This window comes from Mus caroli, chromosome 13, assembly GCF_900094665.2.
Source record: "Mus caroli chromosome 13, CAROLI_EIJ_v1.1, whole genome shotgun sequence".
Lineage (NCBI taxonomy): Eukaryota > Metazoa > Chordata > Mammalia > Rodentia > Muridae > Mus > Mus caroli.
The window spans coordinates 35,290,630-35,306,773 of NC_034582.1; the positions used below are offsets into that span (position 1 = coordinate 35,290,630).

General features: G+C 38.9%; 1 protein-coding gene across 1 annotated transcript in view; it reads right to left on the reverse strand.

The window, feature by feature from the left end:
* Nucleotides 1–1,043: 1,043 nt before the first annotated feature.
* The window catches only part of Ofcc1 (orofacial cleft 1 candidate 1), a 281,087-nt gene continuing 265,986 nt past the window's right edge, over nt 1,044–16,144 (reverse strand). The window contains exons 17-19 of the mRNA XM_021180950.1: nt 14,342–14,548; nt 3,102–3,243; nt 1,044–1,078 (exon numbers count right to left, since the gene is read on the reverse strand). Coding sequence (XP_021036609.1) covers nt 1,068–1,078; nt 3,102–3,243; nt 14,342–14,548 — 360 coding nt within the window. The 3' untranslated portion in view covers nt 1,044–1,067. The remainder of the gene's footprint in view (nt 1,079–3,101; nt 3,244–14,341; nt 14,549–16,144) is intronic.

A 16,144-nucleotide genomic window follows, 5' to 3' on the forward strand; every position in this document is an offset into this window, starting at 1 on the left:
TTTACAGAACGACGTTCCAAATAATCTGCTCAAGCAATAAGGGCACATGGGTAATAACAAAAGTGAGCCAATAAAAGAGTTTTTTATTTATAGTTTCTAATTATAATTCAATCCGTAGTGTGACAAAAAGATCAAATTAAATAACAATTAGTACATGTCTCTACGAAAGAGAGATTCTAGTGAAATCACAGAAAATATATGCATAACTTATAGATACTATTTTGCTAATACAGTCTTGAAAAATTAATTATTAGCATCATAAATTATCCTCAGTAGGCTAAAGGAGAGAGAAAAAAAAGACACCCTGACGACTCAATTTACAGATATATAGTCCCCTAGAAACCTATCTTTAATTTTGAAATAGTCCTTTGAACTGTATATAAATATGTACTCTTTCCTAAGGGCACTGTGTCTGCCGCATTAGAGCTCAGCTCTGCAGAGCATCTGTTTGCAAATATGAGTCTCGTCTCTCTATAGCCACAGAATCATTAACTTTAGTTCATAAAGGACCACAAAACATAGAGGCATCTGGATAGAGGCTCCCATCCTTCTCCTCTCTTTTCCTTGTGAACTGGACCAAACACCAACATCCTCAGCAAGTAAAAAATTAAGTAAATTTTTTTCAATACCCGTGCAAATGTACTGCTTACCCGTGATGTTGACAGCATCAGATTTTTATTTCATTACTCTGTTGCATGACACAATGCGCACAAGCATCAGAAATGTTCTTTTTAATAAGAGGGGAGAACTCGAGAGAGGCATTCGCATGAATCTTTACCACAGACCTCTATAAATAAGCACAGCATCAACAAAGCTTTACACAAACTCAAGGCTGAACATATTATCTACTCCTGAATGTCCAGTAACATTCATGTAAAGGTAAGGAAAGCAAAATAAAGAAACAACAGAAGCAAAATATTCTACAGACTACCACTTGAAAATAACAAAACCCACACTTTCCAACAATGCATTAGGTGATGTGGTGTAGCTTAAGGAGAAGTATGTTCCCAGTGCCCGTCGGAGGACAGAAACTGTGGTCCTTAATTATGCTCGTTTTCCCACTTGGGTTAATGATCTCCTAAAAGAAACAGAAAAGGAAAAAGAAGTAACAATTGATTGATTGCTGATATCTTCTGTTCATTTAGGTCACTGTCTTAAAATTCATTAAGAATACAAATAAGAGCAGTTTGAAGCATCTGTTCGTCTTTTCATCCAATACGATGCACTATTACTAACCGAGTGTAGCAGCAAATAAAGCAGAGCATTGTCCTTGCCCTCACTGGGTTTAAATTTTAGTGAGACCTTCTCAGGCAGAAATGTCAGGCCAACAGCATTTTAACTCAGGTAAGCCAGTGGATGCTCAGTGTAAGGATGACATGGTGTCTTTAAAACTGAATTTATTTGACTCATCACCTTGACCTAATAATTAAATGAAATATACTTGCAGATGCAAACATCTAAATGTCTTTCTGCTTAGATTATTTTCTTCAGATACGTGTTACCACACAATTTAATTTAACATGTCTAAATCATTCAGGGGCTGCTCTCACCTTCTACATACCCGACAAAGACCCAGATCCAGCCTCACCCTGCTAACTTCCTCACATCTCTTTCAAGCTGAAAATCTCTACTGAGCCTCTGCATTTCACCCCCACCTCTGTTCTAGTTTCTGTTAATAGAAGGATACAGTTGAAAAAGTTCTGTTTGAGGCAGTGTCTGTGCTCATAGGAAGAGTAAATGTTCATGGTCTGTATACACAGCTGTCATGTCACTGTGGGCATGCACATCTGGTTAGTCAGGGATATCAATGGGGATATTGGTAGTAGCAGAAGAGAGTGAGGGGGTCAGTGACAGGCAGGGATATGTAAGTATCTGCAAGAAGAAACCACTTGCCTACAAAGAGCAGATATGATTTCAACTACATTTAAGTGAGTGTTTATTAGCTTTTGTGCAGTACTAAGAAAGAATATCTCCTAGTTTCTATATAGATGAGATATATTGACAGACATATGAACATGTGTTGGCTGGCCACTGAGGCTAAGAATTGCAGTGTATATGATAGGCTTGACAAAAGAGAGTGCTAAGTGTAATCCTTACTGTAAATTTCTTATGTGAGAATAATGTTGGCATGCTAGTTAGACAATAACTGGTACAGTGAGTAAAAAAACCCCAGCACAATCAGATACATATACATGGTTTCTCACTATAAGCATCAATCTTGCCCTTTGTAAATTACATTGTCTTCTATGTGGAACATGTACTTTTAATTTCTCAACCTTCCTTATAGATGCCAAGGAAGAACATAGGGCTGGGTATCCACTGCACTCATTACTATGTGAAGAAGTCAAGGATTCTTAATAGTATAAGTTTATTATGATCTATAAACCTTTGTGTAGATCACTAGTCATGTGATAACAAACCCCAGTCCAAACTTTCAGTTGAAATAGAAAATGAGAAAAGAATACAGGAAGAAGAAAAGATATTATACACAGAATAAAAAGGAAGGATGCTGTTTGTTCAATTTTGAGAGTTGAAGTAAATTGCAAAAGCCCCAATCCAAGTCACCCAGATGGGGCATGATTGCTGTTGTCCTAGAAAATAAAATATTAACTATTCATGTCATCTCATTTATGAGCTAGAAATATTTGTTGTTGATATTTAATTTCCCCCCTTAAAGTTTCTTTCATGAAAAATGTGTCAAATTTTTCAGCTAAAAATTATTTTCAGTGAAAAAATTCCAGGAGAGGGACTTTTTAGGCATGTTTAATCAACATCCTGTAGATATTTCCCTTATTCTGACTACATGAAAAACAAGCAAATGGAAACACCAAGAAAAACAAAAGCCACTTCCAAGTATGCTAACAATGTCACCCCATCTCTCCTCAAAGCTCAAAGCTTAGCACCTCCTTCTGTGTCAGCAACCACTATCCATGATCTACTCTTAAAGAGTATGCACCACAAGACACTGGCATGGGAGAAAAAGTTGAACTTCACCCCCTCAATGAGAAACGGTGGAAATAAGAATCTGACTCAGGGTTCCTTCTGGGTGAGTATCATCAGAGATAGTGATGACCCAATGCTCAATCAATAGAGAAAAATACCTTTTATGCTCACAGAGACTTCTTTCTCTTGTAAAGAAGCAAAGATTTCTCTCTGCACAGTGTCCATTTCTCTTATGTGTTCCTCAATAGGGGTGATCACTTCACTGGGGACAAACCTCAAGGTACCGATGTCACCAAACACCTAAAGGGTATTGAAAAGATGAATAAGCAATTCAATAGAATGGTAGAGGGTACTATCTATTTTTTCCCATTATCCCCTGGAGGAAGGGAAGCTGGATCTTGGAAACCCCTAAATGGACACTGTTGTCCTAACCAAAAGCTTATGGATTAGATTTCATAGTCCAGTACATTTCTAACCTTTGCAACAATTTTATAATGGTCCTACAAAGAATACAGCAAAACAGGAAACAATGCAGTGTAGATATAAAGAGTGAATTTTCTAATCTTCTGAAACCAAAACTGTATACATCAAAAACACAAACAGTCTTGAGGGCTAGGGAATTAGCTCAATGGTTAAGAGTACTTTTTCTTGCAGAAAACCCAAGTTGTGTTTCAAGTACCCACATATAATGATGAATATAGTTTGAGGAGATCTGATTCCTTCTTCTGGTACTCATGGGCATTACATGCATACAGTAAACACACACACACACACACACATTCCTCTAAGGAACAGTGATTAATATTCATGTGGGAGAGAAGTTGTCCTTGGAGATATTTTTGTAGACACAAGACTGACTGATCCTTCAACATAACTCCCATATACACAGCTTGAATATATTCCTTGACTGTCTATCATAATCACCAAGGTCCCTGACTTCATGTATATCCTGCATTTTGAGTGTATCTTGTACTTCCAAGCATTGTTCTGAAGGCTTATATTCCCCCAAAGTTGACCACTTTATGAAAACCTGGTCCATTGCAGCAAGGCAGGGAGCCACAACTATAGATCAACTTGGTAAATTAAATGAACTACTCTGGATAGCAATGAGGACATCTGTTTATCAGACAAGCTCTTCTTTGGTAGCAGGAACGATTTTCTCTTTCTAGAATAACTCTTCCATCCTCTAATGAGCTCATGAATCATGCAGCTAGCCAGTAATTATGCCTCTTTCCAGGGTAGGCGAATGGGAGGAAGGGTGATTGAAATTCCTGGAAGAGGAGTCTTACTTCTTAGAGTGACTTAGGAAGGAGAAAAGATGGGATGACGTAGCACACAGGGAAAATATTGTCAGCCAGAACAGATTAAAAAGAGAAGGGGTTTGACTTTGGCATCCAGATTCAGCTAATCCATCAAGCAGCTACAGCAGTTCCACTTTTATTTAACTTAATAAATTCTTTCATGACTAAGGAGACATAGATTGGATATTTGGCCCTTTCCCTGATTTTCCTGTTTTATGTAATCTTTCTTGCTCAGCCCCACTCACTGTGTAAGTGACCTACAGCTACCTGAAATTAAACCCTTTCCCTTCACTGTCTACCAACCTTATTTTTTTAATTTATCTATTTATTTATTTATTTATTTATTTATTTATTTATTTATTTATTTATTTGATTGGTCAATTGGTTGGTTTTTCGAAACGTGGGTGGTTTCTCTGTGTAGTGCTGGTTGTCCTAGAACTTACTTTTTAGACCAAGCTAATCTTGAACTCAGAGATTCACTTGCCTCTGCCTCCCAAGTGCCAGGATCAAAGGCGTGTGCCACCACTGCCTGGCACCTGTGATTTTTCTTATCCTGTGGTATAAGTCACAGCTCTCACCTCACAGAGAGTAAAGGACAGTTTCCTTTTAGTTACATGTGCGTATGTGTGTGATGTGCATGTGTGTCTGCCTCTAATCCCAGCACTTGCTAGACAAAGATAGGTGCTCCCTGGAACAAGGTGACTAGGTAAACTAGCTAAATTGGCAAGCTTTGGGCTCAAGTGAGAGACCCTGCTTCAGTACTAGAGCAGACACTTCACTTTTACACTGGTCTCCAAATACATGTGCCCACACACATGGTGGTCACAGCATTAGGAAGGATGGAAGAAAGTGATAGTGGTAGTGATATTATTTGCTGCAGGTTTAAGAACCCTGGCTCCTATCTGGATAATTCCTACTTGGGGTCCTAGACCACCAACTGTAGATTTTGAGTTATCCACATTCTTCTAATTGGCTCTGACAATTACAGATGCTCTGATAGCCCTTGTTAAGGCTGCTAGGTAAAGTACCAAAACACAATTGTATAAAGTGCTGGTCATGCACACGGGAGGTACTGGCTGCCAAGTTTAAGGAAGAGAGAATAAAAATGTAACTAGCCAGGATCACACCTGCTAAAGAAACATTTTGGTGTCATTTCAGGACTGGCTCAGCCTAAGGACACTTTGTTTCCCATTAAGTGCAATGTGACCACAGAGAGATCTTAGTCTGCTTTTTAATTTGTATCGTTTCTACCACTATTTTTTTTTTGTTTGTTTGTTTGTTTTTCGAGACAGGGTTTCTCTGTATAGCCCTGGCTGTCCTGGCACTCACTCTGTAGACCAGGCTGGCCTCGAACTCAGAAATCCGCCTGCTACCACTATTTATTTCACTCAAATGTCCTGGTCAAAAAGATGTTACGAATGCTATAGTTACATGCATTCCTTAATGGATTCTGTAGACTGATAGGAAAAAAATGTCTCCGGAAAACCAAACACATTATACATAACACTTTAAAAATTAGGAGAAAAAGAAAAACAAAAAACAAAAAACAAAAAGGCAAGCTCCATCAAATTAGGGAGCACCTTTCAAAGGCAAAATGGGGTGGGCCACCGTGGGGTGTAATACCATGATAGTTTGTATTTCAAACAGTGTAATCTGAGTGACTTACAGAAAGTATAGTTTCTGTGGTTGTATAAAAAACAAAACCAAACAAACCACCAAGAAGACCAAAATGCTGGGTGGCTATTTCCTTCTCTGCAGTTTTGGTTATATGTGTGCTCAGATTTCTGCTAGACAGGTATGCATATAGGTGCATATACATCATGCACATGAACATCTGTGAATTTGACCCAGTAAATCTATGTTCAGGATACACCTTTTCAAAATAATGTGGGTCACTAGTGAAAATAACAATGAACAGTTCCCTAAATTCTACTCACCCATAAAAGTAACAGCCGCAAAATATTTCAGAATTAACTTTTCCAGAGGAAATCTTATTCTGATCTACAGTGTGACTGAAGCTACAGCCTCATGAGCACTGGACTTAGGATTCTGCAGTCTGGTGTTAATGCTTATGATTGTGAACTAACAAAATCCAGTCGCAGGTACGGCCTCAGGACCACCAGGCAGTGTCGGAGGGCTCTTGCAAACACACAGAGCTGTTGTTCAATGGGGACAGCATGACAGTCCACTCCATCTAAGCTCCGTCTGTCTTTTGCTCAAAGCAGGACGGGTCCTCCTTGGTAGAAAGAAGTGTCTGCATGTCTTAAGGACTTACTTACTAAGCAGTCTTTTTGGAGGGAGTTAGCTAAGTGCTTGCTGGTAGGAGTAGGCATATCCCCAAATCTGAACTGGAAAAAATGAAGTTGGCATTATTTATAATGGAGTTCTTGGGATGGATTATTTCAAAAATGCCTAAAACATGTGATACTGATAAAGCTTCAAAAGACATTATAATCATAGGCAAGAACAAAGAATTAAATTCAGCACATGAATTTCAATTTCATTTTTCTACTGAATATGGGACTTCAGTATTCCCAAACCCAGTTCACTGTCTATAGGAAAATGGTAGTGTTTGGAGGCCCAGGTAAATTACAGATGGCTCTACAAGCCGGAAATCAGCAGGTATTTGCTGCTCAGTAGTTCAAAGAGTCTGTTCAGATTAGGCTAAATAATGAATCTGCAAATCTGGAAATAATCTGGCGCTCTCTGTGTTACAAGTGGAATCGCTAATTCAGAAGAAGAAAGCTTGCATTGTGATGAAGTAGAGCACTCAAGTGACCCAGCAAAGGACATACCTTTGCCCCTCACTCACTGAGGTGGGCAGAGGTGCCTATTGTTAGAGGTGCCTGGACCAACCATCACAGCTGAAAAAATTAAAAGCCACAGTCCTTTCATTTTTTGCAAGACTACACTCTCCTTGGTTGGGAAATATTCAAGGTTCTTAAGATTAAATATCTGAATATTGCTTCTGAAGGAGCAGCTGTCACTTTAAATTGAAAGTCTAGTTTGTTTACTGGCTGTATTTAAATCCTTTAGAAAATGACACAAAATAGCAATAAAATCATTGTAAGTATTCTACAGGGGAATATAAATGCCCCTTGGTTACACTGTACATATCTTTATACATAATTCTAGTTTATTTTCCTCGTGATTATGTTAAATATGTAAAAAGCCTTTTCTCATAAAGGTAAAAGCGCTAGATGCTTCCATGTTGTAATTCAGCATTAGTGTCAAGATTGCTTCAGAAAATAAGCCACTGTGACTATTTCATTCCTTTTAAGTGTCACTCGGCATACTGGATGTGATTTTGCGCATAAAATAAACTTATATGATTTTATATCACTGTTTGGGAACCGTACGTAATGCTAAGTATAATTCAGAAGATACGCTCATAAAGCCAAGTGAGGCAAAGCAACTGAGAATTTTTTTCTTCATGGAAGGCTTTTTATGTGGTCTTATATTGTCATTAAATAATTATTTCAGACAATTACAGAAAAATCTGTCCTGTCAGGGAAGAGCAAGGAACTAATATTTATTAATCCTTAAAGAGAAATGATATGTCTGTAGCTAGTTCTGAGTTTAATATTGGCACAATTGCAAAATGCATAAAAATCTTGGGTAATACTTTTACATACAAACATAAGAAGATAGAATTTTATTTGGGGCTGGCTTTTTGCCTTTACTCAGAAGTGCATTTTTTGATCCTTCAAGAAGTTTGTATCAGGCAACCTTGTCAAGTGGAGGAAGATAAAAACTGTACATTCTGAAAATGCTCATTTTTAAACAGTTAACTTCTTATTTCTGAATTTCAAGCTTACTTATAATATTACAAAGATTTCTCTAGTAGTTTAATAAATTAAGATTGGTAATTTAATAGAAGTGTAAACTTTTTTCCTTTTGTTATCCTGAATATTTTTTTCAAGATCCAGTCCAGTGTGGGGAAAAATAAACAGATTTTTAAAAGAATGTGCTTTAATCAACTTGAAACATTTAATATTTTTAAATTGTGTAATACAGATTTAGTTTCTCACCTGTATAGTGTTTATTATTAACATTTAACCCCATATTTTAATTCTCATATTAAGGCTACTTTTGGACTATTTCACAACTGTCTTAGTATGTCTGTTAAAATAATTCTTAGGACTTAGAATCCAGGTAAGTTTTCCTTTTCAATATAATAAGCATACATCTGTATTTTTGGTAGACATGAATAAAACAATAGAACAATTATTTACTGTAGATTTTATAATTTTGGAAGCCTTGGAAACTCAAAAAATCTAATATTGTGCTTATTATGCAGTAAGTATTATTTTTTTTACTAAGTTTGAATTATTTTTCTTATGTGCATAAATTAAAAGTGTAGAATTTATAAGTTACAGGAATTTCTGAAGGCTGATTGCCCAAATATACGAATACCAACAAAACAGAGGACACAATATAGGATTGGGCAATACCAGCTATTTATGAAAAATCGGCCACGTATTAAAAGTCATTCTAGACACTTGTCTAGTCATTCTAGACAAGTCCAAGTTTATACACAGTCAACAGAATCAAACGAATCTTCATGCTTTGCTAAGGAAAGTGCGCATAGCTGTAGTAAGGACAACCTGGCCCCCAGAAGTACTTTCACCTGATAATTGAAACAGCTTTTTAAAATCAATGACTGCAGCACTTAAAAGGTGTGTGCAGGCTAAGGGGTGCCTTTACGTCTCGCACAAAAATAAACCTGTATCATTTTCCCAGTGTTACCAACACATATAAAAAATACACCAGAAAGGGTGAGCGAAGTCTGAAGTGAAGGCTGTCTTGGCATCTTGTGGAAGACAAGGCAAGAATAGCAAGTTATCCCAACTCAATTACTGGGGAGAAACAGAAGCACTATTTTGATAGGTATATGCAGGTAGCATGTTTCCCACGTACTACTCTGAGGAGCGTTAAATTCATATTTATCTAAATAATGGGTAAAATATCTCAAGAGAAACATTATATTCTAATACCCACCTGATAACTGAATTCTATTTAGTTCTTATAGTCTATTCTTTAATATCTTGATCATAGGATGCTTAAGTTTTAGAACCGAATGACACTTTACAGCTTATTTAAAGAAGATAATCTGTCTTCGTGAAAGGAAAAAGCAAAAACACATTAAGGACCTTATTTAAAAAAAAAAATCAATAGACATTGCAATTATTAAGTTTGAATATGAAAGCCAGCAATACAGGATATTAGTACAGTTGACATTCGTAGCAACATATTATTCAAAGCCACTACCATCTGCTACCAAGGTTTTCTTTCTGCCTGTTTTGTCAGTATTGTCGCGAAAGCACAAGATGCTCAAAAGACACGCTGTGCCTTCCTGTACAGGTGTTGAACACAAAAGGTCAAAGGCTCGAAATTTGAGGGGTGGAAAATTCTTCTTTCTTCTACTTTTGTTTGAGTTTATTGTAATATAATAATCTTCAGGGCCACCTAAAGCTATGCAGAATAGGAAACGCAAGAGCAGCCCCCCCACCCCCATTTTCCCTAGCAATGTCTTTCAACAAAAGAAGCTAATGGGGCAATTTTCTTCCTGAAAATGCAAAATGCCAACCATTTTCTTCAGCTTCAGGAATGTTGTCTACAGGCCCCCGCATTCCTGAATTTTCTTAGTGATTCCTTCTCCCCATTAAAACCATTTCCACCTCTCTGTCATGCAAGCCCCCACCCCACCCCACCCCTGCTCTCTCTCTCTCTCTCTCTCTCTCTCTCTCTCAGGGTGGGGGATATTTGTAGAACATAGACATGAAAAATGACAAATACTCTGGTTTATCATATCTGGAAGAAATTAAAGTAATATCATTCAAAAAGAAAAACTGATGATCTGGGACCTTCATGCTATAGTCATTGCATTCAAAGACAGACTTCCTTCAGGCCTTCAGTCCAGGCCTCCCCTCCGCTGCCTGCTCCGGTGCTCTCTGTACATGGCTCTTTGCACTGTGGGCCCTGGGTTTCCTGCTCATCAAAACACCCACAGCTGAGTAAAACCCATCTAATCATAAAATTGAGTCTGGCTTTTCTTCCCTCTTTCCTTCTCCTGCTGTTTTCTATCAGCAGAATGCTAATGCTAATTGGTTAATCTGTTATTTAGGCAAGTATTAATATTCTCATTTTGCAGGCAAGGAATCAGGCTTCCTGCTGCGTATCCCCTGGCCCTGGGTAAGGAGCTCTTCAGATGGGAGATTCAAAGTAGGTGAGGTTGGCCTCTGGAGACCCAAGCTGCTTGCCGGAAGCCTCCAGGAGGGCTGAGCTGGGCCTCCTTAGATCGCCGAGTTCCTGGCTCCCAGTTCTCCACTCAGACCACCAGGCGACACCGCCTCTAATGACAAAAATCCATTTTCCCATTCCACCCCAACCAATGCTCCGAGGACTTTCTTAATTGCGACTGCTACCCTGGGAACAGGAAGCTTATTTGTAACTTGATGAATCTCCACCAGGCTCGCCTGGGTTTCTAGGTTTTGCGGAACTAAAAAACTTTACAGTAACTTTGTGCTGACTGTATCTGAAGATCACACTACTTCTGGAACAAAGAGATGAAACGTTACTCAGTAGAAACCTGGTAAAATACACCTAGTCCAGAGAGGCTGATAAAAATAGGATAGTGAGAAGATGTACAAAGCAAAGCACACAGGACAGCCAAAGACTGTCGTTCTAGTGCACACGGCAGGGGTGGGGCTTGGGGTGGGGGAGCTACAAACAAGTTTTCAATAGAAAGTCCATATCTGACCTCTTTTGTACAAAAAATGTTCTTTTCAAAAAGTGTATCTTCTCAAATAAATAGACTTGAAGATAACTGTTTCCACGCCAAGAAGCTAAGGTTTAATTGGGAATTTTTTATAAGTGGGAAAAGATTCAGATCTGGCTTGTACTTCTTATCAGATTTAGGAAAGGCTTAGAGTCTCACGACTACACAAATAATAGCTTTGTCAATACAAAGGGGACCTGGGGCACTGGAGACCCTCCTTCAAAAATCCACCATAAAATTTTAAAGGGTAAAGTTCAAGTTGCAAGGGGCAGGGGGAGACCAAATTTCATCTCTTTTCATTTTGAACTAAGTATCATGACTGGTTTGTAAATGAATTAGTCTTAGACTCTGTGGACTGATTCTTTCATTATATAGAATATCTGACCAGAGTATGGCCTAAATTTACCCACATCTATAAGTAGGTCTACATCTTATAATGGCTCAGGCTTCCCAAAGGGCTACAGTGATAAGGACTCCACAGAACGGTAAGCCCATAAGAAGCACAGTTTAGAATTTAGATTCAATAAAACTTGATTCTTATATATACATATGTGTATATATGCATTTGTATGTGTATATATGTGTATATTCACATATGACTTCAGTATCTAACACAAAGACCACAACTCAGAACATGTCTCTGGCTGTTTAGAAACCACCACTTTAAAAGCTTCAGAGACTTTTCCTAAGCCTGGACTGTAATCTACCTACCTGTTTGCTGATATTTGAAATTTCTTTATATTTTTAAAAACATGAATTCTGTTCCTTGTTGTGACTCCAAAAGACCGGGTTCAAATCTCTTTCAATTTCAGGCTTTATAGCCCTCGAACTCAATAGCAGAGCTAACAGGGCTGCAGCTGTAGGGTAGTGCATTTCTGGAAAGGATAGAAGATGGAAAAGAAAGTAAGAGAGATGGGAAGGGAGAGAGAGAAGAGGTAGGGAGGGAAAGAGAGGAGGAAATGAATGAAGGAGGAGGAAGGGAGGGGAAGAGAGTGAGAAAGTGAGAGGAAGGAGGGAGAAAGGAAAGGAGGAAGAGAGGGAAGGAGGGAGGGAGGGAGGGAGAGAAGGAGGGAGGGAGGGAGACAGGGAGGGAAACAGGGAGGGAGACAGGGAGGGAAGAGTTCATAATAGGCAGCACAGCATTCCTGTGAGGTCAGAAGAGAGATAAAAAGACTGGCAAAGCTGTGAAGAGCTGGTCAGACATTGCAGGAAAGTGTGCCTACTCCTCAGTTAGCGCCAGGGTTCTATTACCTAGAGCTCCCAAACTCTTCCTGGGCATCACGCAAAAGATACACGATGAAATCCAATGCTCATTGACAGCATCAGAGAACACACAAGGAGGAGAGATGTTTCTTGGTGGAAAGAATGGCAGAGGACACAGATGAAGGAAAGCCTGACTGGGTAGATCAGGTGCACACAGGAGAGAGGGCAGGACCCAGTACCCATTCTGTGACCTGAATAAACAATGGGGGAAGGGGCTCTCTTTGCTGGGGTTTCATTTGTGCAAATGAACTCACTTGTGTGCCCACCACTTCTCTTTGTATTGGGCAGGCGATGGAAGAAAAAGAAGAGCCCAGATGGCTCTAGTGGCCACCACCCAGTCCTTCTTGAAGCTTGCTTAGTTTGTTTTTAGTGTAATATTATCAATATCTGTAGGGATGCTTACAAGGGTGAATGCATTTAATTGTACAAGATCCGTAATACTTTGCGATCCTTATTGTACCGTTTGAAACTGAGCTAAAAAGTACTTTGCAGATGTTATCTCATTAATCTACGCCAAATCCCCGTGAGCCAGGTAACGTAAGTATGCATAACCCAGTTTTACAGATCAGGAAATAGGCAGCGTAGTGAGAAATGACTAAGCCAAGGTTATGGAGCGAAAGAATGAGAGAGGGGGAACAGAGGACCCTGGTGGCAGCTGTGCTCAGGGGACCAGGACACCTCCCACCTGGCTCTCCAGCCAGGTGATAGAAGTATAACACTGTAGAGCAGAAAAATCTACCTTTGCTCCCCACCCCACCCCCAGTTCATACCACTTCAGTGCCGTAGCAAGCGCATATTTAAATACACTTCTGCAAATTTAAAAAGTGAAGTCACACCAGTTCATAATGCTTTTTTTAAAAAAGATTTCTACAGTAATGTCTCAGATGCCGAGACAGATCATGCAGGAGAAGAGGAGCTGAGAGCTGAGGACCAGCCTCTAAAGATCACATTGGACACATCGGATCCAGTGGGTACCAGCTCAGCTGCTGCCGTACTGAAATTCACTCATGACCTCCTCTTCTGTCGTGGCCAGGGAGGGAAGAGGGCTGGCTTCCTGAAGAACTTTGCTGGGCTTCCCTCCAAGTGTGCCTATGAGGTTCCTCAAGTACATATTTTACTCCATCCTATCTGTAAGATTGGGATTTGAACAATTTGAAATTTCTTCCAAGACACAGTGATAGGTTTTTACTTTTCTTGTTTGTTTGATTTTTTTTTCCCCCATCGGTTTTAAAGCAAATAGAGTCTTGGTCAGATTCAAAGGTGTGGGACAGACAGATTCAGCGATGTGCAGGCAGGCTGTGTGGCTGCAGGCTTTTCCTCTCTTGCCTTCATTTCCATCCCGATGATGTCTCCCCAGACTCCCCTTAAAGGTGATACCTATGTGAATGCAGTGAACCCCAGAATGGAAATCACTGTACATTTGGATTCTACGAATCTGGCGTAACATGAGTTCTTAAATTCAAAATCAGTCTTCTGAAAAATTAACATATTTTCAGGAGAAAACATGACCTTGAACTCATTCCCCAGTAACGTTTTCAAAAATATTCCTCAAGATTTAGAGATGGGGTGCTTTCCTGGATTTTTATGATTTTCCTTCGGAGAGTAATGAAACACCAGTACTACTTTCCTTGTGTGTGGATTCATTTGAGTGAAGGACGGCACATCTGAAGTACGGACTCACAGAGCTCTTCCACCAGCCTACTGATGTTTGTAAGTATTACCTAACTAAATCTGCTGCAGGTAGAATTCGAATTACTCCCTTATTTTTCCTGGAAGGTCTCCCCTAATGGGGTTATAAACAGAAACTTTCATTATCTTTATGCTGTGTCCTTGTGTAGGCAAAGACTAAGATGCATCTTTAAGCCTGTTACAGTATTACAAATACTAGTTAGCATCTATGTGCCCGGTGATGCCGATGTGTTTGACATCAGGTTTAAGTTCACACATTTAAGCATGTATAAATGAACTATAGCATGAGTATATATATATATAATGTTAATGAACTATAACATACAGAGCATTTGCCTTCAGGTATTTCTGTAGTAATACGTACCTCAATGATGGCGCCATCCGGGAGCCTGAGGAAATGGCGATACAACTCCTGAAGCCCATTGGGATAAACAGTATGTACTGATATGTGGGAAGTAACCCCTCTTGGACCAACTGCAGACTCAAAACTTTCATCCTGATGGTGGGGGTCACCGCTGGAGACCTTGGACTCGGTGTCATGGCTTTGGCAGATGTAATCGTGCACTGCCACCTAGTGAGACCCCCCCAATTTCCCCATACCCAGAGGGGGAAAAAAACAAAAAAGGTAATTAAGATTTGTCAGGAACAAAGTCAATTTTCCACGAATTTACAACAAATCTGAAATTCTGCTGTCTGCAGTGCCTGCACCCCGTTCCATGTGCCATGCGCGTTTTCCTGACATATATCTAAATAGCGAAGACAGACAAATCCCTGGTGTGTGCTCCAAAAAGTTAATTCTACACAGATGAAGCTGTAATTGGCTTCCATATTAACCCAAGGAAGGAAGATCAAGCAGGCTGGGAGAATGACAGTGTAGATTGGAAAACAAAAAATGTTTACAAATGATTTTAAGAATAGGCATGTTTGCTTTCTCACTGGAAAGGAAGGCTTTTTCTTTCCACTTGTTTGTGCTGCAATGTCTATGTGTCAGACCTCTCAGACCACTAAATCAATGGGCCAACAATAGTCCACAGACATCGCCTGCAGTACACAGGGCAGCTTTTGTTTGGGGTACGCACTGACTACTAAGTTTCTTCCTGATAATCCTGGAACTTTGGATGTATTGGATTTTATTTTTAATAAGGCTCCTCAGGTGACAATTTCACACACCCTATGTATTAGAGTAGAGGTAAATTAATTTAATTAAATTATAATGCAGTTGAAAAGATGTACCTGTATTGACTGTTTAGAATATTGCCAATGAAAATTTGACTTTGCCACCTTAAAACTTGTTTGTGGCAATAAAACTTCTGGTTTCTTATTCTGTTTCTTTTGCTTTGTTTTGTTTTGTTTTGTTTTGTTTGTCTTTCTCTTCAATTCCCGAGCTATACTGACATATATATATGTCTCTATAATTCCTCATTTTAGTATTCCAAGATTTCCATGATTTTAGAACTTAGTAGAGTTTTCTATGGATCCTTTCTGCACTAGCTTTTTTTTTTATTATTATTATTTGCAGACAGAAAATATTCACCTAGTGACCCACAAAGCCCATTTCAAATACAAAGCAAATGCTAAATCCTCTTAAACAACTCTTTAAGAGTACTGCAAATATCCAAGAACATGAATATAAAAGAAAATTCTGCCCAAAGACTAGTTAATGCAAGTCTGACACTGACAATGAACTTGTAAAATTTTAACCAGTGAGAAATATTTTTCCTTGAGGGCAGAAAAGGTATAATTAAAATATGGATGGGCAGAAGACGAAGTCATAAATTTTGTGAAAGTATTTGAAGGACTGAGAAGACAAGGATCTTAAGGGATTAAAAACAGTGGTTCTGAGTCAATATAAGAAATGCTTAAGAAACCCAGTGTTGCAGGGTTTTGCAGGAACATACACATATGCTAACTTTACAAAGTTTGACTACTATGATAAGTACATACAAAGAAGTTTTCTTCCAGATAAATCCCAAGTTTTCTTTCTTTTATAAGCAATGAATGTAATTGTCTATGGAAAGGGTGAAGAAAATGTGCTATACAGACTACATGAAATAATATGAAGCTATGAAATGGTAAAAATCCTGTTTTTCTTTTTTCTTTTCTTTTCTTTTTTCTTTTCTTCCCTTCCCTTCCCTTCCCTTCCCTTCCCTTCCCTTCCCTTCCCTTC